The sequence below is a fragment of the Pelophylax lessonae genome, assembly GCF_965119305.1.
Source record: "Pelophylax lessonae genome assembly, chromosome: 1".
In the NCBI taxonomy this organism is placed as follows: Eukaryota; Metazoa; Chordata; class Amphibia; order Anura; family Ranidae; genus Pelophylax; species Pelophylax lessonae.
The window spans coordinates 669,907,011-669,928,576 of NC_138768.1; the positions used below are offsets into that span (position 1 = coordinate 669,907,011).

General features: G+C 43.6%; 1 protein-coding gene across 1 annotated transcript in view; it reads right to left on the reverse strand.

Moving 5' to 3' along the window:
• Nucleotides 1–21,566, reverse strand: part of GATB (glutamyl-tRNA amidotransferase subunit B) — a 249,958-nt gene that overhangs the window by 109,358 nt on the left and 119,034 nt on the right. Inside the window, exon 5 of the mRNA XM_082243457.1 lies at nt 15,153–15,275. Within this exon, the coding sequence (XP_082099583.1) occupies nt 15,153–15,275 (123 nt within the window). The remainder of the gene's footprint in view (nt 1–15,152; nt 15,276–21,566) is intronic.

Here is a 21,566-nt window from a genome sequence, read left to right on the forward strand (position 1 = left end):
TTTTGGAAGTGCAGGTCCACCAGCCAAACTGGGCATTCAGGGGAGAGGGGCCTTAGTAAGAGAGGTAACCAAGAACCAGATGGCCACTCTAGTTGGAGTTTGCAAAAAAAGTACCCGAAGGATGTGAGAAACAAGATTCCCTGGTCTGATAAAACCAAGATTGAACTGTTTGGCCTAAATTCTAAACATTATGTCTGGAGGACACCAGGCACTGCCCTTTACCTGCCCAATACCATCCCAATGGTGAAGCATGGTGGTGGCAGCATCATGCTGTGGGGGTTTTTCAGCAGTAGAGAATGGAAGACTGGTCAGGTTTGAAGGAAAGATGAATGTAGCAAAGTACAGAGTAGGGCTGCAACTAACGATTATTTTTATAATCAAATTATTGTTTATTATTTATTCGTGAATATTTATATGCAGTGATCAATATAAATAACCAGCTATGTGGTTAGGGAACAAAATATCTAATCCACTCTGAGAATAACAGACAGAAGAGATGTATATACTACTGGAGGTTGAGTGCCGGTTCACACTATAGTGATGCAAGACATCGCATGTGATTCGCACCGCACTGCTCTGCAAATCACATGTGATGTCTGTGCGATGCAAATTCAGCCATACAGATTAAATGGCTGAATTCGCATCCCATTCGAACTAAAGTCGTGCAGGATCCTTTTTCTGGTCCGCACCAGAATCGGATCCACATGGGTGTTCACACCTATGCGATCCGAATCCTGTCCAAATTGAAAGTTCACAATGTGATATGCGAACTAATCAGGGGGTGTCATTAACTTTGTATAGACACTCCCAGCAGTTCACATATGGCAGTGTGAAGTGCCTGCGAGTCCAGTGCGATGCGGAAACCCGCAGTGGATTTGTAGGGCCCCTGCATCGCACCAATGTGAAATGGCACTTAAGCTGGTACATATCATCAAAATTAAAACAAGAAAAAAATAAAAAATAAATAAAAAGACCTAAAATGCTGTTTGTCAGATTTTCAGACAGGATTGTAATATTATAAAATGCATGACAGACTCCCTTGTCATAGGCGGGTAGCTACATACAAGCTACCTTCACCTGCTGTCACGTTTGCTGGCCATACACAAACTAATTTTTCCTTTTAAGAGCGTTCATTCGATTTTCTAATTGTTAGTGGCCTCAAATCAACGTCTGTTTTCTACTACAGTGATGGGAAAATTTGAAGGAGCAGAAGTGAAGACTTTTCTTGATCAAACAAAATTTCAGACAGTGTATGTGGTTTCTGTACAGAAATTACATTAATTTTAAAATGTAATGTTAAAAGCAATATAATAATAAATTTATCCAGAAGTAGGATATACAGGGTATTTTAATGGGAATCAGAGATGAAGCTATATGAAGGGTGGAAGGGGAATAATATACATATTTTATATTAACCACTTGCCTACTGGCCACTCTCACCCCTTCCTGCCTAGGCCAATTTTCAGCTTTCCGCGCTGTCGCACTTTGAATGACAATTGCGCTGTCATGCAACATTATTTGAAATTTTTATCATTTTTTTCACACACATAGAGCTTTCTTTTGATAGTATTTACCACTTGCTTACACCCTTGCTTATACCCCCTTCCTGCCCAGGCCAATTTTCAGCTTTCAGCGCTCTCACACTTTGACTGACAATTGCGTAGTCATGGAACACTGTACCCCTATGAAATTTTTATCACACAAATAGAGATTTCTTTTGGTCGTATTTAATCACCACTGGGTTTTCTATTTTTTGCTAAAAAAAAAAAAAAAAAGTTAAAATAAAAAAATAAATGTTTTTCATATTTTGGTATAAAATTTTGAAAACTGGTAATTTTTCTCCTTCACTGATGTATGCTGATGAGGCGGCACTGATAGGCTGCCATGATGGGCATTGATCGTTGGCACTGGTGAGATTGCACTGATGGGAGGCACTAATAGGTCGCACTGATAAATTACACTGATGATAAGGCACCGATTGGCAGCACTGGTGGGCATTGAAGTGCACTGTGCAGGACCGATGTCCCTCTAACAGAAGCTGGTTTCCTCATGCTGACAGCGTGAGGAAAAAGCAGATAACTGGCTTCTGTTTACTTCCGTGATCAGCGGTCATTGGCTGACAGCTGATCATGTGGTAAAGGGCCCTCTGTGATTGGCCCTTTATCTGATCTATAATCAGCCTAATCCCAAAGACTCGGTGATCACACAGTGTGGCACGCAGGCAGCACGAGTATGGGAAGACGTCTATGTATGTCCTCCCGGCATTTTAGGCCTGCGCTGTAGCCGTCTTACAGCTGTAGCCCGGGCGCCAAGTAGTTACTTACCACTGGGTTTTTAATTTTTTGCTAAACAAACAAAAATAAGAACAAAAAATTAGAAAAAAATAAATTTTATTTTTAATTATTTTATTTATAATTTTATAAAATTTTGCAAACAGGTAATTTTTCTCCTTCACTGATGTGTGCTGATGAGGCTGCACTGATGGGCACTGATTGGCGGCACTGTTGGCACTGCACTGATAATCAGTGCCCTAAATATCAGTGTCGATGTCCCTTTAACACAAGCCTGTTCCGTGAGAATTACCTACCCTGTGAGAATTACCTACCCCTCGTCACTTCCGGCCAGAAGCATCTGAGCAGCGCAGCAGTGCGCATGCTCAGAGCGCCGGATACCTAATGGCAGAACAGAGGAGCTTACTAGTGCGCATGCGCACTAGTATAAAACGATCACGGTGTACCGTGAAAAAAACCTACCGACGCGGCACTTACCTAAAACAGCTGTGCTGACATACGAGTCATCCCCGCACCTGTCCCGGTCACTTCCCTGCTCTCGGCAAGTAAATATAAAAGCGGCTTACGGCTCAGTGATTTATGTTTTCATACAGCCGCCGCCGCTTTTATATTTACTATCCGAGAGCAGGGAAGTGACCGGGACAGGAGCGGAGATCACTCGTATTTCAGCACAGCTGTTTTAATGTACCCGCTGCATTACATACAGTGCGGAGTACCGGAAGTGACGAGGGGTAGGTTTTTCTCACGGGTAGGTAATTCTCACGGAACACCGGTTATCTGCTCTACTTCTCTCCTCACTCTGTATAAGCTATATTGTTTTTTTCTTTATTTACTATTTTTTTTTCCCCACGAAAGTCGAGTTACCCTTTAGTGCCGGTTCACACTTCTGCGATGCGGGAATGCTGCGAATATGCAGCGTGTTTCCGCATCGCATCCGCACATCTGGCAGTTCACACTGCCATATGCGATACGCAGGGGGTGTCAATTAAAAGTTAACGACACCCCCAGTTGCGATCGCATATCGCAGTGCGATCTGCAAGTACGCACAGAATCCGATCGCACAAGTGTGAACCACTATGCGATCCGATTCTACTGCGGCTCAAAAAAAGCCTCATGTGCGTGTTTGGTGCGGATACAGTGCGAATTCAGCCATACAAAGTGTATGGCTGAACTCGCATCCGCACATCAGATTGCATGTAATTAGGAGCAGTGCGCTCCAAATTACATGCGATCTCCGCAAACGCGGAAGTGTGAACCGGCACTTAAGGAGGGAATCCTCATAAGGGTACTGCATTGTAAAACGCTTAGGGATTGCAAAAGTGCATTTTGGGCGCCCCCACTGTTTTTTGACAATATTGTCAAAAAGCAGGAAAGGGGGACACCTTCGCCGCCTTGGAGGACCTGTGGGTGCCAAAAGTGACCTGCGCCTCCGATGCTGCGTTAGTCGCATCCTCCATCTTAAAGGTTTCCCACACTGACACAATCAGTGCATCCACTAGTGCCTTTTAATGCGCGGCTAGAGAAGCAGGGGAATCATCTTCCCAATCTGAGCACGCAGGGTGCGTGGACGCAGACCCCAAAGGGTAACTCGCATCCGCAGCGGCCGAATCAGATTCAGGATCTGATGAGACAGAGGAAGCAGGTAAAGGCGGGAGACGCTTTTTGCTAGCCCATTTTCCCACGACCAAATCCACCTTGGACACCAAGGACTTCAGGACCGCCGTTAGTGCAGTCAGTTGTTGGAGCCCGGAGGGTCTGACAGCCTCCGAGAGGGGATCAGGTGGGGAGATGTGCTCTAGGGACTCCATTAGTGGAACCCACACAAAAAAGGTGTATAAGACTGCAAGGGACACCCCACCGCACTGGTGACACCACAAGGCCCCGCACAGAGCATAACCGCTGCTACAGCAGAGAGAGGGCGCGAAAACCCCACAAAAAAACTCACCACCACCGATCAGGCACTCACAGCCTCAAGTTAATGCACATTATGCCAGGATCAGGAAAGGAAAGGTCCAGGAGTCAGCACTAGGGGCTAAGGAAAGGCTCCCAGTGCCGAATCACTGCCCCTCTGGATTCAAAAACATGGCCACCACTATTTTCAATAGGAAACCACAAGAAAATGGCCTCCGAGGTTACACAAACATGGCCCCCGATCTGTAGCACAAAAGATTACAAGAAAATGGGGGCCCCGCGTGGCACTACGTAGCTCCCGGGGGGGGGGCAGAGCTTGAAAACTATCCCAAAAGGAAGGGGGGCCCTGGCAGGTGCTCCCCCCAACCCCCATCACCAGCTTGACACACCAGACAAACCTAAAAAGCTAGGTCAACCCCATGGTGGGGGGGGAGGGGGTGTGGGCAGAGGGGGGTTAACAAGGCCACAGAGGACCACCGAGAAAAGGGGGGGCACTGCATTGAAAGGAGGGGAACCCGGGGTCTGACTATCCCAGGGAGGGGCCCAAATCCGCCCCAAAAATCCTCCAGAGGTAGATGAGGGAAAACTACTTACCAAAACAGGAACCAGGTGGGCGTTACGGACAGACCACCACTCCATAGGAATGTGGGTGCTGTCGGCCAGGAGGATTGCTGCGACTCAGGCCAAAGCCAGGTCGTATGAAACCTCACGAGACGTTTAACTCGCAGGCCAGCCCCCATCCAGTGAGGCTATGTCGCAGCCCACCTAGCACAGAGCTGAGGTCTGTGCGCGCTAGCCAGACTGGGGGGACCCTCTGGATCTAGGTTATTCAGTCCGTCACCCAGTCCGTCGCCCAGTCTAGCAGTTGATTGTAGATTCTCACAGGAACAAAGAAAGAAAAAGAGGAAAAACTTCCATTTAAAAATAGGTAAATTGCCAGGACCAGATATCCCAGCAAGGAACTAGGTCCTTACTCCTGACTAGGCAGAGAGTGGGAGTATACCCCCCTGGGACTGCCCCATAGGCGTAGTCAAGTTCTTTCCTGCCTAGTGTCCTACCTCGGTAGGAGGCAGCATAACCCACGTAGTGAAGAAGATGAAGAGCTGTGTTCATCAATGAATGGAAGAGAAAATTTAGTTCCATGTTTGTTGGCTTGCATATCCCCTGCTAGTTGTTGTGGTTCCTCTTGCCAACCCCTTCGTCACCATTGTTTCCTGTACCCAGGAGTTTTAGATAATAACCTGGAACTCTTTGAATCAGCAAAGTTTCATTCAACACACCGTCCACAGAAAAGGGAAGTATGAAGCTTATTCTTTTATTTTCAACACACAACAGAGTTGCTTTGAAGGCAATTACAACCACATTTATAGGTATAAAAATGTTATAATAAACCTATAATAACCAAACCGTATGAAAACTAATATTCTCATAAAAAAGTAGGCACCATAGGTTTCCAGTATATGTCCTTGTATCAATCTACACCTTCCTGAACTTACTATCTGCATGTCAGCATATCTATCCATCCCTATCGCACCATTAAATGTCCTTACCTCTTCTTAGGTTGCTAACACTGTAGGGCATTGGATAGGGGTAAAGTGTGCCAAAGCACACTGAGTCTTCATTACTGAGTGATTCTTCCGCAATCCTAATATCCTAAGTGCTGCGCTGTTGCCTGCCTAAATTCCTTTTTTCATCGCTGTGCAAACAAGAAGAAGCCGGTTTGAAAACAACCAAAGAGGATCTAAACTTTTACTGGGAGGTTGCAGTAATGAATTCACCAACATAATAAACTTGATAAATATAAGGTCAACTTTTAAAACACTACATTGCTACTAAATGTGCCACTACCATGGCATTTTATGAGTGTTAAAACATTAGGCAGGCTCATTTAAAAGGCAAGAGAGACAGACAAATATAAGCTTTGCTAAAAAATAATCAGGATACACACTATATACATTAAAACAGGGAGCTACTGATGGGTTTGTGCCTAAATGTAATATTCCCAACTTACTTTGTCTAAAATGTACATAACATACAAGAAAATTAACAATCTGTGTATATTACTGAAAAGCTAGAAGACTGACAAGATTCTCAGACAGTTTAATGCCCATGCTGTCAAACTAACTTCAGAATTCTAAATTAAATATGACAAATATGAGACATGAAAACTGAAAAATCAAGCAATGCGAAAACTCAAAAAGCAAATAAAAAACTGTGCTGCTGAGGTAAATGGAGCACACATATACACTGGACATATTACCTACAACAAAATGTAGTGATGAAAAATAATGGTAGTTGATTTTTTAAAAAGGTAATATATTGAATAGTTTTAGTAGCTAGATAATTTATTTATATTATCGTTAATGTTGGCAAGCAGCGAACAACAAAGTAAAAAAAGTGAACTAAATTTATGTGAACGGGGTTATCTAAGAAAAGTTTTTGTATTTTGTATTCTGCGATTGGATAGTCCAATGAGCACAGCCAGATCCTGGTTCTCCAGTGCAGTGTCAGCATTGCTTGATCAAGTACACATCTCCAGACCACACAGAAAAGGAGAAGCAACACTGCTTTCTTCTCCAGTCAACATGTAAACTGCTGGCATATATGCACTGCAGTACAGCCTTACTGGCATTTAGTGCTGGCCTTTACTCTCCCTGTCTATATGCTGCTGTACAGGAGATTACAGAGGACTGATATCAAAACAAATTAAGGTACTTTCACTGGTTACATTTAACAAATTTCATATATTAAAGTGGAAGTCCGGGCTGTTAGAGCACTTAGACCTACAGCATACTTGTTTTGGCTCATGTAGCTAGGGCACCTGCCCGTGCTGCATCGGCACATCCATGTACTGTACCTAGGTGTCGATCATATATATTACGCCTTGTTCTACTATGACATCTCTTGTTTAACCTCTGTATACTAAGGATTCCGGTATATGGGTAGAGTTTATGTTGCTCTCTGTTTCGCTATGTTATTTTACTCTGTATCAGTTGGCCTTGCCACCTTGCTACTGCTCGTCACTGTTCCTTTTATACTTTTTCAATAAAATGTTCAAAAAAAAAATGTATGTAAAGGAAGTCCGGGCTGTTACTAAGCTTAAAACCTACTCCCAACCTTACTTCTAAATCCTATTCTAAATACCCTGTAGAGAAAGATGCTTATCCACTTCCAGACTAAGGCTGCATTCACACTTGAGTGTAGCATTTTACCGCGTTTTTTTACTGCGATTTTTACCGCAATTTTTTCAGGCGTTTTTGGAGGCAGGCATTGACATCTATCAAAAACGTTGGTAATCAGCCCAAAAAGAAGCTCATGTACTTTTTTCAGCTACAGGCGTTTTGCAAAACGCTCAGATGTGAACAGGGGCCATTTAAATGAATGGGGTTTTACTTGTTGGGCGTTTTGGAGCGTTTTTGGAGCTGAAAAACACTCAAAAACGCCCAGGTGTGAATGGAGCCTTAGCCTTTTCTGGCACGTTTTGTTTACCTGTAACAATCAGTATTTTCTGCTAAAAAATTACCTAGAACCCCAAACATTATATATTATATATATATATATATATATATATATATATATATATATATATATACACACACACACACACAGTATCTCACAAACGTGAGTACACCCCTCACATTTTTGTGATTATTTTTTTTATATCTTTTCATGTAAATTTGCTGTCCCCTCAAAATAACTCAACACACAGCCATTAATGTCTAAATCGCTAGCAACAGAAGGGAGTACACCCCTAAGTTAAAATGCCCAAATTGGGCCCAGTGTCAAGAGAAATACTGCCCTGCGGCCCAGATTCGGAAGGGAAGGGATCATGCTCTGCTTCAGTATGTCACAGTACATGTTGGCATTCATGGTTCCCTCAATGAACTGTAGCTGCTCAGTGCCGGCAGCACTCATGCAGCCCCAGACTATGACACTTTGATTGTAGGCAGGACACACTTGTCTTTGTACTCCTCACCTGGTTGCCGCCACACACACTTGACACCATCTGAACCAAATAAGTTTATCTTGGTCTCATCAGACCACAGGACATGGTTCCAGTAATCCCATGTCCTTAGTCTGCTTGTCTTAAGCAAACTGTTTGCGAGCTCTCTTGTGCATCATCTTTAGAAGAGGCTTCTTTCTGGGACGACAGCTATACAGACCAATTTGATGCAGTGTATGGTCTGAGCACTGACAGGCTGAACCCCCTCCCCTTTAACCTCTGCAGCAATGCTGGCAGCACTCATACTTCTATTTCCCAATGCAGCCACTGGGCTGCAGCTCAGTTTCAGGGTCTTGGAAATCTTCTTATAGCCTAGGCCATCTTTATGTAGAGCAGCAATTTTTTTTTTCAGATCCTCAGAGAGTTCATGAGGTGCCATGTTGAACTTCCAGTGACCAGTATGAGAGAGTGAAAGCGATAAAACCAAATTTAACACACCTGCTCCCCATTCACACCTGAGACCTTGTAACACTAACGAGTCACATGACGACGGGGAGGGAAAATGGCTAATTGGGCCCAATTTGGACATTTTAACTTAGGGATGTACTCACTTTTGTTGGTTTAAACATTAATGGCTGTGTATTTAGTTTTTTTGAGGGGGTAGCACATTTACACTGTTATACAAGCTGTACACTCACTAGTTTACATTGTAGCAAAGTGTAATTTCTTCACGGTTGTCACATGAAAAGATATAATAAAATATTTACAAAAATGTGAGGGGTGTACTCACTTTTGTGAGATACTGTATATATATCTATATATATATACACACATTTTTTATAAAGCAGAGACCCTAGAGAATAAATTGGTGGATCTTGCAATTTTTTTGTCATTTTATGCATTTGCACAGCGGCTTTTCAAACGCAATTTTTTGAGAAAAAATACGAAAAAACCCATGTAATGCTATTATACTTGAGAATAAAAAAGATGATGTTACACGAGTAAATAGATACCAAACATATCACACTTTAAAATTACGCAGGCCTGTGCAACGGCAACAACATTGTGGATTTACAGAGGCCGCCTCATGCTAGAATTATTGCCCATGACCTGATGTTCGTGGTAATATCTCACATGTGTGATATGATCACTGTTTGCGCGCATGAAGGACAGAAGCACGCACTCATCTTTGCGTGTGAGCGTGTGGGGACAGGGGCACTTCACTTTTTTTTTTTTAATTATTAATTCATTTATTTTTTGTTTTTACACTGTTGCTTTAATTTTTTTTTTTTGTTCACATGTAAACATCCTTGTGACAGCTTGATGAATAGGAAGGAGTGAATGTGGCGCTGCTCTATTGGGTATGTTATAAACAGATGTGTAGATCCCTTTCAATAGTAAGTGTGTAGGAAATCACATGAACACTAAAAAGTGCCTAGTGCTCCAAACTGCATAAACTGACAACCAATGTTTCATATGTGCAAGCAGAAAAAAAAATATATAAAATGATACTGACAGTTGATATTAATAAAACAAAGAAATTGTCAAGTTCATAACAAGTGCAAAAGTGCTTAGGTGTATGTCCAAAAATATATATAGAACCAATCCTCATTTAATTGATTTAATAATTTAAAGTGACAGGTGCTCTGTAAACCACAGAAAAAAAAAAAAATGGATTTTTGACAACGTAAAAATCATTTTCTCTGAAGTTCATTGACATTAGGTCAAAGTACCACCTTATCTCTGTGGACCACCAGATAAGGTGAACGGCAGAATAGCGCCGCTAATTCAGATACTCTGCGAGCAGAGGTAATAGCTACCAAAAAGGCTACCTTCTGTGACAGTGTAAGCAGAGGAATCTCCCTAATGTTCTCAAAAGGAGGTTTTTGAAGAACAGACAGTACCAAGTTAAGATCCCACGGAAGTAACGGGGATCGTATAGGAGGAGCCATATGGAGAACCCTTGAATAAAAGTGCGAATCAAAGCATGCGTATCTAAAGGGCATTGGAAAAACACAGCCAAAGCTGACACTTGGCCTATAATAGTACCCAAGGCCAACCGCTGTTCAACCCCTCTTTGGAGAAAGATCAAAATCCTAGCCACCGAAAAAAGGCAAGGATGCATCTTCAGCCATTCACACCATGAGATGTACCATTTCCACGTACGATGATAGATCTTCCTGGGAGGTAGATTTTTTAGCCTTCAACGGTGTAGGAATCACTGAGTCAGAAAGACCCCTGTCCCTCAAAACCTGGCTTTCAACAGCCATGCCGTTAAAGCCAGCGACTCTAAAGCAGGATGGAAGATCGGCCCTTGAGACAGCAGATCTTCCCTGAGAGGAAGTCTCCAAGGAGCATCGGCGATCAACCTTACCAAATCTGCATACCAAGACCGGCGAGACCAGTCTGGGGCCACCAGAATGACCGGAATCTATTCCACCTCTATTCTGCGCAAAATGCTCGGCAGGAGTTTCAGCGGAGGGAACGCATAGATCAGCCGATATCGACACTAAGGAGCCACCAGTGCGTCTGTGGCATCTGACAGAGGATCCCGAGACCTGGCTACAAACTCTGTACCTTCTTGCTGAGCCAAGAGGCTAACAGGTCGACATCGGGTGTCCCCCACCTGACACACAGCAGGTGAAACACCTCTGGGTGCAGGGACCATTCCCCCTGATCCAACACCTGATGACTCAGGTAATCTGCATGCCAGTTCTCCACTCCTGGGATATGCATGGCAGAAAGAGCTGGAACAAAATTTTCTGCCCATTTAAGGATCTCGGCCACCTCCCGGGCTGCCAAGCCACTCTTGGTGCACTCTTGATGATTGATGTAAGCCACGGCCGTGGCATTGTCCAATTGAATCTGAACTGGGCAACCCTGCAGATGATTTGTCCAGTGACGCAGGCAAAGCTTTATCGCTCTGAGTTCCAGAATATTGTTTGGTAGTCTGGATTCCTCCACGGTCCAGGACCCCTGGACACACTGCTTCCCAAGCACTCCTCCCCAGCCGGTTACCACAGTCCAATACAATGGGAGGAAGGACTTGCCCTGGCATAGAGCCAACGAGCGAAGCCACCACAGAAGAGCACACTTTGTGCTGTGACTCAACCGAATCATAGTGTCCAAGGATTTTGGAACTTTGTTCCACTTGACAAGAATCTCCCTTTGTAAGGGTCTCGTGTGGAACTGAGCAAACGGAACCGCCTCGAAGGTCGACACCATCAGACCTAAGGCTCGCCTGCAGGTCCACAGAGAGGACAGGTTGCTGGATAACAGCAAATGAATCGCCCTCTGCAACTTTTGCAGCTTTTCTGGGGGAAGAAACACTCTCGCCCAAGCTAAGTCCAGAGTCAAGCCCAGATAATCCAGTTTTAAAGATGGCAGATTTTTTTTTAAATTGATGTTCCAACCGAACTCTTGCACAGTACTCTTGTCACAGTAATGCCAATACCGGAGCCAACACTTTGATGAAGACCCTAGGAGCGGAGGCGAGATCAAAAGGTAACGCCACAAATTGAGAATGCTCCTCTCCTACAGCAAAGCGAGAAAGGGCTGGTGTTCATCGTAAATAGGGATGTGCAGATATGCATCCTTGATATCAATGGAGGCCAAAAAGTCTCCTTAGTGTAGGGACGCCACTACCGTGGGCATGGACTCCATTCAAAACTTCTGTACCCGCACAAAGAAATTTAGGGCCTTGAGGTCAAGGATTGGACGCACTTTGCCTTCTTTCCTGGGATCAGTGAAAGCATTCCTGAGAGGAAACCGGCACAATCACCCCTTGCGACAGCAGATCTTGTACCGCCTCTCGTAGATCCCTTAACTGGTCTGGAGATAGACGTAGATTGGACGGGCAGAATCTGTCCGACGGTCGAGACTTGAATTCGATCTTGTAACCCGATTGGATCAGTTAGTGAACCCATTTGTCCTGAATCATGGAAGTCCATGGTTCCGGAAAGAAGCGAAGACGTCCCCCCCACCCCAGTTACGGGTGAGTGCGTCCCTTCATACAGACAGGGATTTCCCTGTAGATCTGGATTGGCCTGCTCTCGGCTTACCCAACCAGGTCTTCTTGGAACCCCCAGAAGACCTAAATGGCTTAGATCCTTTCTCCTGCGTGCCGGAGGCACGAAAGAGCCGCCTGTGGGCTGTAAAATAAGGCCCCCTCTATTCCGTGGTGACTTGCCCTTGGAGGATTGAGGAAGAAGAGTACTCTTCCCACCTGTAAGACCATTTATCAGTTCATCCAATGAGGATCCAAACAAACGGTCCCCCGTAAAGGGGAGCTCTGATAGAGCCTTTTTTGAAGCTTGATCCGCAGGCCAGCTTTTTAGCCACACCATGCGTCTAATAGCTACCCCCACCACAGATACTCTGGCTACAAGAGGGGCCGCATCTAGCGAGGCATCACATATAAATAGTAGGGCTTGGACCATTTGGTCCATTAGCTCTGCCAGGCCCGGAGGGAGCTGTACTGTTTCTAGGTCACTTTTTAGTAACTTTGCCCATTCCGTTATGGTCTGGGACACCAGAGTGATCAAAGATATCCTTCTATTCACAGGGCCTGTAAAGACCGGGGCTCCTCCAAAGGGACCACAGTAGATTTGTTCAGTCTGGAGACCGGATGGTTCCCTGATGCTGCAGAATCATCAGCCATTTTTAAAGTTTCCCGCACTGACACTATAAGTGCCTCCACCAGCATGCTTTTCCGCGTGGCTGCAGACGAGGATACGTCGCCCTCCCCATCTGAGTGCGATAATGCAGAACCCTCAGGGTGTCATGCATCCGCGGCGGCCATATCTACCTCAGAATCAGCCCCAAGACCGCCAGAGCTATGGGGGACACTACTCATCATACCAACGACACAGGGTGGGCGCCACTCCAGACAGACTACCTCTCCACTCGGGGTGGGGGTGCTAACAGCCAAGGGGTACGCTGCAACTCAGGCCAAACCAGGTCCAGTGCGTCCCGGCGAGGTGTTTTATTCGCGGCCATCCCATCCATTGGGGCTCTGTTGTGGTGAGGCCTAGCGCTGGGCTATAATCTGCACACCCTCGCTGGCTGGGCTGGGAGACCTTAAGAATCTAGGATATCCAGTCCGAAACCGAGTCCGGCTGTTGATTGCAGTTCTCTCAAGAACATAACTAGCTAAAAAAAATTTAATTTTTTAACAAAGGTTCCCTATAAAATAAAAAGACAAGCTAAGACCGAAGTCCCAGTCGGGAACTAGGTCCTACTCCTAAACTAGGCAGAAACAAACTGAATCCTATAGAAGAGTGAGCGGGTGTATGCCTGCAGGGACTGCTGCCCATAGGCGTGGTAAAGATTTTTCCTGCCTAGTGTCCTACTAATTGTATATATATATATATATACACACACACACATTTCTCCCCTTCAAGCAGAGCTCCACCCAAAAGGGGAAGCTCTGCTTGTTTGCTTCCCCCCCCCTTCTGCTGCCACATTTAGCACATTTCGGGGGGGGGGGGAGCGGGAACCTGTTTTTGACAGCAGCGAGGTCCCCCGGAAGTTCGGCCCCCTCCTCCTTCCCTGCCGGGCCATTCACAAAGCACAGCATGGAACAGGCTGTGAAGGCGACAGCTTCACTGCCGGTTTCCCTTACAAGTAGTGGCAGCGGCAGCACCCGAGAGCCAATTTAAAAATCGGCTAGGATGCCGACATCACAGGATCCCTGGACAGGTAGGTGTCCTAATATTAAAAGTCAGCAGCTACAGTATTTGGTGGGGGGCTGGAACTCTGCTTTAACTTGAATGATTTCAAATAGACCAATTCGGCTTTAGATGTTTAAAATCATTATGGGATATGCCAATGTTTAATATATGTGGCCCTGTTGTTACTGGTTTAATAAAGGATGTCCCGGAGGTGTCACCGAACCTGAAAGACCTATTAATGTTCCCACCACATAATATATATTCACAAAAAATTACAAACCTAAAAATGACATTGCAAACATATAATAAACACTATCAATAGGTAAATATGAAAGCATTAAAAAGTATATTCATTGAAAATGAAAATAAAATACCTTTATTTGCATATAGGTTAACTAAAAATTAGGGGAAATGGAAATTGGGGGTGGTTTTATATATCTCTAAAAAGCTAATTTTCCACCAGGTTTCCCATATATTCCCATAAGTCTCTGTGGTGTAGGTACTAAATAATTTTATAGGAATCTATAGACTCCGTTTAGACCAGGCCAGATATGAATGAGAGAGGCACGAATGTGTATTCACCCAGACAAATTTAATGAAAGCACCAGGAATGAATTTTAGAAACGTGGTGGGATCATTTATAGGCAATGTTTGAAAGAGATAAAGCAGCCTGGGCATGACACTCATTTTAAGGATCTTTCATCCATGTGTATGAATCCGTGTGCCATCTGGCCAAACCTGCAGTAAGGACACGAAGCATAGGTGGCAAATTTGCCACAAATATCTTATCTACAGAGGAGGTAAATTTCAATGTTATTAATAAATGAAAGTGCATCTAAATACACACTTAAAGGAGAAGTATGGCCAAAGCTTTTTTGGCTATATTTCATCTATGGATCACAGGAGTGCAGTTTGTTCTGCACTCCTGTGACCCATTTTCAGTCACATAAGGCTGACATCACTTGATCCACTGAGAGCCTGAACGAACCCCTCCTGCCCCCCCTGCACAGCCCAGCCCTCCAGTGAGCGCTGGAGGGGAGAGCAGACAGCCGTGTTTGATCACTAAATTCTCAATGCAGAGCCAGCGGGGGACAGATGCAGCATTGGATTGATGCTGCATCCACCTAGGTGAGTATAATTGTTTTTTTTAATCATTAACTTCTCTTTTAATACACAAAGCTAAAACTCCTGGATAAGGATCCTTATTGTAAAAAAGTGAGCTATTTTGAGTCCTCAGATCCTTATTACTGTGTGAAGCTTTATCAATGAGCTTTTCTTTTGTAAAACATAGTTTCAACAACTAGCTTCATAATATTATGAGTATGAAACCTTTACCTGACATGTTTGCAAGACTTGTTCCAAGAGATTGCAGAATAAGTTGAAGTTCCCTGACAGCAGCAGCGGCTTCCTCTCCACACGTCATGTCAGGTTCCATTACAATTTCCATAAGCCCAATTCCTATAAAGTTAAACATCAGGCTTTAATATACAAATGATATGCCTCTGCAATCAACCGTATTCATTCACTGGCAGAGGGACACATTCAGTGGTCTGTGAAATATTAATTATATCTTGAGCTAATGTATGGACAGTCGATCGAAGTCTATGTAGGGAACTAGCACAGGAATAGAACTGCAATAGCAAATGAGGCTCTAATATGAAGTATGTCGTTTTTTCAAAAACTCATCATTAGTATAAGCCTCCATATACCTTCTGCACTTCCAGGCAAATTCCCCTATGTTTAGGTAGCAAATGCTATTACCTTTTTAGGCATACGTCTATTGGTCTCCCCTCTCTCTTAAATGACCTTAATTACATACCATTCTTATCCTCTTCATTCCATTAACAAACACAATTACACTCCTATGAACGTTCTATAGCTGACAGAATAGAAGCCCTAAAAATTACACTGCTCCCTACATTGCTCTACCTTTTACAAAGTATTATACCGCTCTCTTTCACACACCTGACGGCCATACAAAATCTTATGACACCAAGTATGGAAAAATAAACCTCCTAGATGTACACTTAATATTATGCTTAGACATAAAACAAATAGCAGTATGGGATATAACCAAATATTCATCTTTATTTTAAAGCTGCCATCTTTGATAAACTTTGCTTTTGCTGGGCTCAAACACCAGACAAACTATGGTCACTTATGGAGACCTCCAATTTTGTAGATAAAAATACCAAATTGACAACGTTGTCAATTAAGCAGTTGCCTACTGGGAACTTTCAACCCCTTCCTGCCTAGGCGAATTTTCAGCTTTCAGCCCTGTCGCACTTTGAATTACATTTGCGCGGTCATGCAACACTGCACCCAAACAAAATTTTTATCATTTTTTTGAGACAGAGCTTTCTTTTCATGGTATTTCATTGACACTGTTTATTATTTTTGCTAAACAAATGAAAAAAGACCAAACATTTTGAAAAGAAAAAGTTTTTCTAAGTTCCTGTAATAAAATGTTGTAAATAATGGGATTTTTGACTTATTGTAAAATCCATTTCTCTGATGTTCATTGATGGACACAGCTCCTGATTCTTCTTGACCAGGTAGTCTCAGGGAGTATACAACGACTCTCAGCTATAGGCACTCACTTTTTTTTTTACAAACAGTTTTAGAAGAAAGCCAACTCCAAAGAGGGGTGGGTGCTGTGTTCGTCAATGAACATCAGAGAAATGGATTTTACGTTAAGTCAAAAATCCCATTTTCTCTTTCTTTCATTAACAGACACAGCTCCCGATTCTTCTTAACCATTGAGACGACCCAAAGCAGTGTTTAAACATGAGGGGTTGAAAAACATCAGAAAAAATTCCCAAGACTAACCATAGCCAACCAGGTAATATAGAGCTCAACCATAAACAACTGGAGCTCGCCTGAAAAACAATACACCCTCAAAGAGGACCGGGTCCTCTAAGCAGCAGCCAGCAAAACCTTGCGACCAAAAGAAGCATCCCCAGATGCCAACACAACCACTTACAAAAAACTTTGTAAAAGTGTGCACCGACGACCAGGTGGTCGCCTTGCAAAACCTGCGTCACTGATGCTTGAAGATGGAAAGCCCAGGAGACACTAAGCACCCTAGTAGAGTGCGCCCAAACAGGGAAAGGAGGAACCTGACCCCTGATGCAATAGGCCTGAACCACCGTCTGTCAGATCCATCTGGAAATGGCTGTAGAAGGAGCGGGCAAACCTTTGTGAGGTCCGCCCGTAAGCGTAAATAGAGAGTCTTACTTCCTAAAAGACTCCGTAGCTGCCAGGTACACCCTAATTGCCCGGACCACATGCAAGACATGCAAGGCAATTTCCTTCAGATGTTTAGGCTTGGGGCACAGGGAAGCCAACACAATGTCTTCATTCAAATGACAATCAGAGACCACCTTAGGAAGGAATGATGGGCAGAGGCAAAGCACCACCTTATCCTTGTGAAGCACCATAAGGTGAACGATGGGATAATGCCGTCAGTTCAGACACCCTGCATGCAGAGGTAATAGCCACCAAAGAAGGCCACCTTCTGGGGCAATGTAAGCAGGGAAACCTCCCAAATAAGAGAAGCTTCAGTAGAGCAGAAAGCACCACATCAAGATTCCAGGGCGGCAACGAAGCCCGCACTGAAGGAACCAAAATGTCAGACACCCTGAAGAAAAGGTACGCACCAGGGAGTGTGTGGCCAAAAGTCGTTGAAAAAAGACCGCCAAAATCGGATACCTGACCCATGATGGTATTCAAGGCCAATTTTTGTTCAACGCCCCCGTTGAAGAAAGGTTAATATCCAGTCCACCAAGAAGGAGCGAGGATGAACCCCAAGAGACTCACACCACGCAATGTACGTCTTCCACGTACAATGGATGGTAGTTCTTCCTAGAGGCAGATTTCCAAGCTCTTAACAGCATAGGAATCACTGATTCAAACAAACCTCCACCCTTCAGCACCTGCCGTTCAACAGCCAAGCCGTTAAAGCCAGCGACTGTAAAGGAGAATGGAAGATTGGTCCTCAAGACAACAGATCCCCAAGGAGCATCGGCAGCCAGCCGTACCAGATTGGCATACCAAGACCAGCAAGACCAGTCTGGAGCCACTAGAATGACCTGAATCCCTTCTGCCTGCCCTGCACAGTCGTAGCAGATGTTTAGGAGAGCTGGAACGAATCAGTCAGCCCACCTTAGTATGCCGGGTACTTACCGAGCTGCCAGGACACTTCTTGTGCCCCCTTGAAGATTGACATGGACCACGGCCATGGCATTGTCTGAATTAATACATACCGGACACCCCTGAAGACGATTGTCCAATGAGCCAAACAAAGTCTGATTGCTCGGAGTTCCAGTACACTAATCGGCAGTCTTGGCTCTGCCAGAGTCCAGACCCCCTAAGCACATCTATGCTGTGGATGCCTCTCCACCTGGACAGGCTGGCATCAGTGGAGACAACCGTCAAGTACAGGAGGAGAAGGATTTTCCCTGTTGAAGTGCCAGACAGCGAAGCCACCTCTAGAGCCCGTGGACCCCTGAACCATTTCACCAGAATCTCTTTAGCAGAGATCTTGTGTGGAACTGTGCAAACAGACCGCCTCAAGGGTGGACACCATCAGGCCCCGCACGTGCATGCAAGCCCTAAATGGGTGAAAACTGGTGCACAACAGGGGAAGGGGTGTCCAAAACTTCACAAACTCCACTAGTGGACATAGAAACATGTGCTAATACAATAAAATCAGCAACACAATGGTGGCTATATGAAAAGTCCATATAAAGTCCATATACATAAAATCTCAAACCACCACACTCCGTAGGCTGCTCTGATGACAAGTAGAAGGGGCTTGTGGCGAGCTGAAAGGAGAACACAGGCGCCACACTAAGTGCAGTATATCGAGATTTATTATGAGTTAACCAATAGAAAGGTACTCACAAGAGTGTATATAAAAACAGCATGACAGACATCATAATGGAGGCAATGATTCCCGGTGCAAAAAACACCTATGTAAGAGACCAATGTGTCCAGAAGATATGTTCAACCGGACACCAACCATCCGAGACACCTATTAGGAATTCCTAATGGTCTTCTTCTGAAGCAGGGAGCCACTGCAATGCAAGCAATGTGATAAAATAGTTTGGGGAAGGAACTGGAGATCAGCTCCTAGGAATGGCTGCAATAAGGGATACTCACACCTGCTTATTTCAAAAATGCAAAAACTTTATTGAAAGACATTGAGTATAAAACAACCCCTATGTAAGGGGAGAATCAAAAGTGATAATACATGGAATGGAATCAATTGCGGTGACAGTGAACATGTACAACATAAAAACAAAACAATGACTCACACACACACACATGGCCGGCCACACACACATGGCCGGCCACACACACACCAGAAGAAAAGATACACTGATACAGTTACCCGCAGCATATAGCTCAATTATAGCTTTGTTAATGCTGCCTAGGTGTCTGATCGTGTATCAGCATGCCACATACTCAAGATGTCAAAATGATGCTGACCTTGTGCTTCACCTACATTGGAATATGACAAGCTGAATATGGTATTAATGAAAATACAATAATCCTACACCTCATGTATCAAAACAAACGTGTGGACCTGAAGAAATGTCTGCACTTTGCTTGATACCAATCTGGTGTCAGACCTGGTCTGTGGGCTACCAGACTAGTGCAATATTTTGCCAGTATTAAGGCTATGGACAAATCATGGCATCCTCACATATTGATGGACTGCAAATATCAGGAGTTGACACTGAATTCATGGATTCAAAATTGATGAAGTGTCTACATGGAGGAGGAATGTAGGATAAATAACAGCTGTCAATCCTTAATTAAGGAATAATAATTGATCCTCAATGTGGTAAAGTCAATGGCAGTAGTATGCCCACGTTGTGACAAAATGGACAATTTTGGACCATGACGGTCATCCAGGGACAGATTAGTGCGGACCTTCCAAGTGACTCTGATCTGGAATGGGAGCAGGGGAGAGACGCAGGTTCACTCTAAAACTGCGCAGGCTCACACCGGTGTCTAGCAGTTATGGATATTGGTATAGAGTATTGTGCAGGGTATATCTTGTAGGGATATATCATCCAAATAACCTTCTGCTGCATAACACAGTTCATCCTAGTGCTCTATACACCAGGTGCTCACAGCCCTTTCTCGATCCCCATGTATGTCTATAAGCTCACCAAAAATAAAAATAAATATATATGAAGTAAAAATAAAAATAATAATAATAATAATAATACATAATATAGTAAAGTCACGGAAAGTTTAAAAATACATGGAAAGTTTAAATATATATATATATATATATATATATATATATATATATATATATATATATATATCTATCCCCATATGTTATACATATGCAAAGACACATAAGGATATATTATTATTAATACATAAAAAAATCCACAAATATATATAAAAGTGTAATTTTGCAAAAACTATTATTATAAAAATTATTATTATAAAACCATCAACTAATGGAACCTATTGGATATTCCAACCACATAAGTCGCTATTATGAAAGACTGATAAGGCATAACAATCAAGGAAAAGGCCAAATCAAACACAAGAACCCAATCCGAAGGATATTGGATAGGATCAAATAAGAGAGTTGGTCTCAATTTCTTCATTCAAGCCACCCGGAACTAGAGTATCTAAGGTATAGATCCAATAGGCCTCCCTTTGGCATAATCTCTTAAAGCGTTCTGCTGGCGTGAAAGTGGCAGGTATGGACTCTATAATCCACACCCTGAGACCAAGAGATGATTGTTCATGGTGTAACAAGAAGTGGCGTGGAACACTATGTTTATCATCGCCAGCCTCTACAAACCTACGATGCTCACCAAATCTCTTCCTCAGGGTGCGGATTGTCCTCCCTACATAAAATAAACCACATGGACACGTGAGACAGTAGATGACAAACTCTGTGGAGCAATTATAAAATTGTGTCAAGGGATATGTTTTACCTTTTACTTTAAACGTTTTTTTTCCATGGGTTACGTGTTTGCAAGTCAAACACAATCTTTTTCGACATTGGAACATGCCAATAAGTGGGATCAAACAAGGTCTTTCTGAAAGTAATGTGGGTGGGTGCTTCAACTTACTAGGGGCCACCACTACTCTTAATGTTCTTCGCTCTTCTATAAGCGACCTTGGATTTAGGTGGTAAATTCTCCCTTAAATGGGGGTCCTCCAATAGGATCGGCCAATGTTTTTCCAGGATTTTCTCCATTTTCTTAAACTTAGTGTGGAATTGGGTCACAAATCTGGGTGTGGTAACCTCTGTATCAAGTTGATCCCTCGTATTACTTACAAGGCCAGCCAAACACATGTTTTGAGCATGGTTTAGAAGGGATTCAGGGAAAGCCTTTTAAGTAATTTTTTTCTTTAATTGGACGCTCTGTTCAATGTAATCTCCATCGTTGGTACAATTTCTTCTCAGTCTGCAGAACTGGCTCTTAGGGATGTTGTTGATCCACCTGGGATGGTGGCAACTCTTAAAATGTAAGAAGGAATTACCCTCTGTGGGCTTAGTGTAGTTTTTTGTCTCTATTTTTCCTTCATGATGATATAAGAGAAGATCCAAAAAAGCTAATTCTGCAGAATGATGAACTGAGGTGAAGGATAAATTGTATTTGTTGGTATTACAATGGCTAACAAATTCTAGGAGTGAGGATTCAGAGCCATCCCAGACAACAATAATGTCGTCTATGTATCTTCCATAAAAGACAATATGGGAGG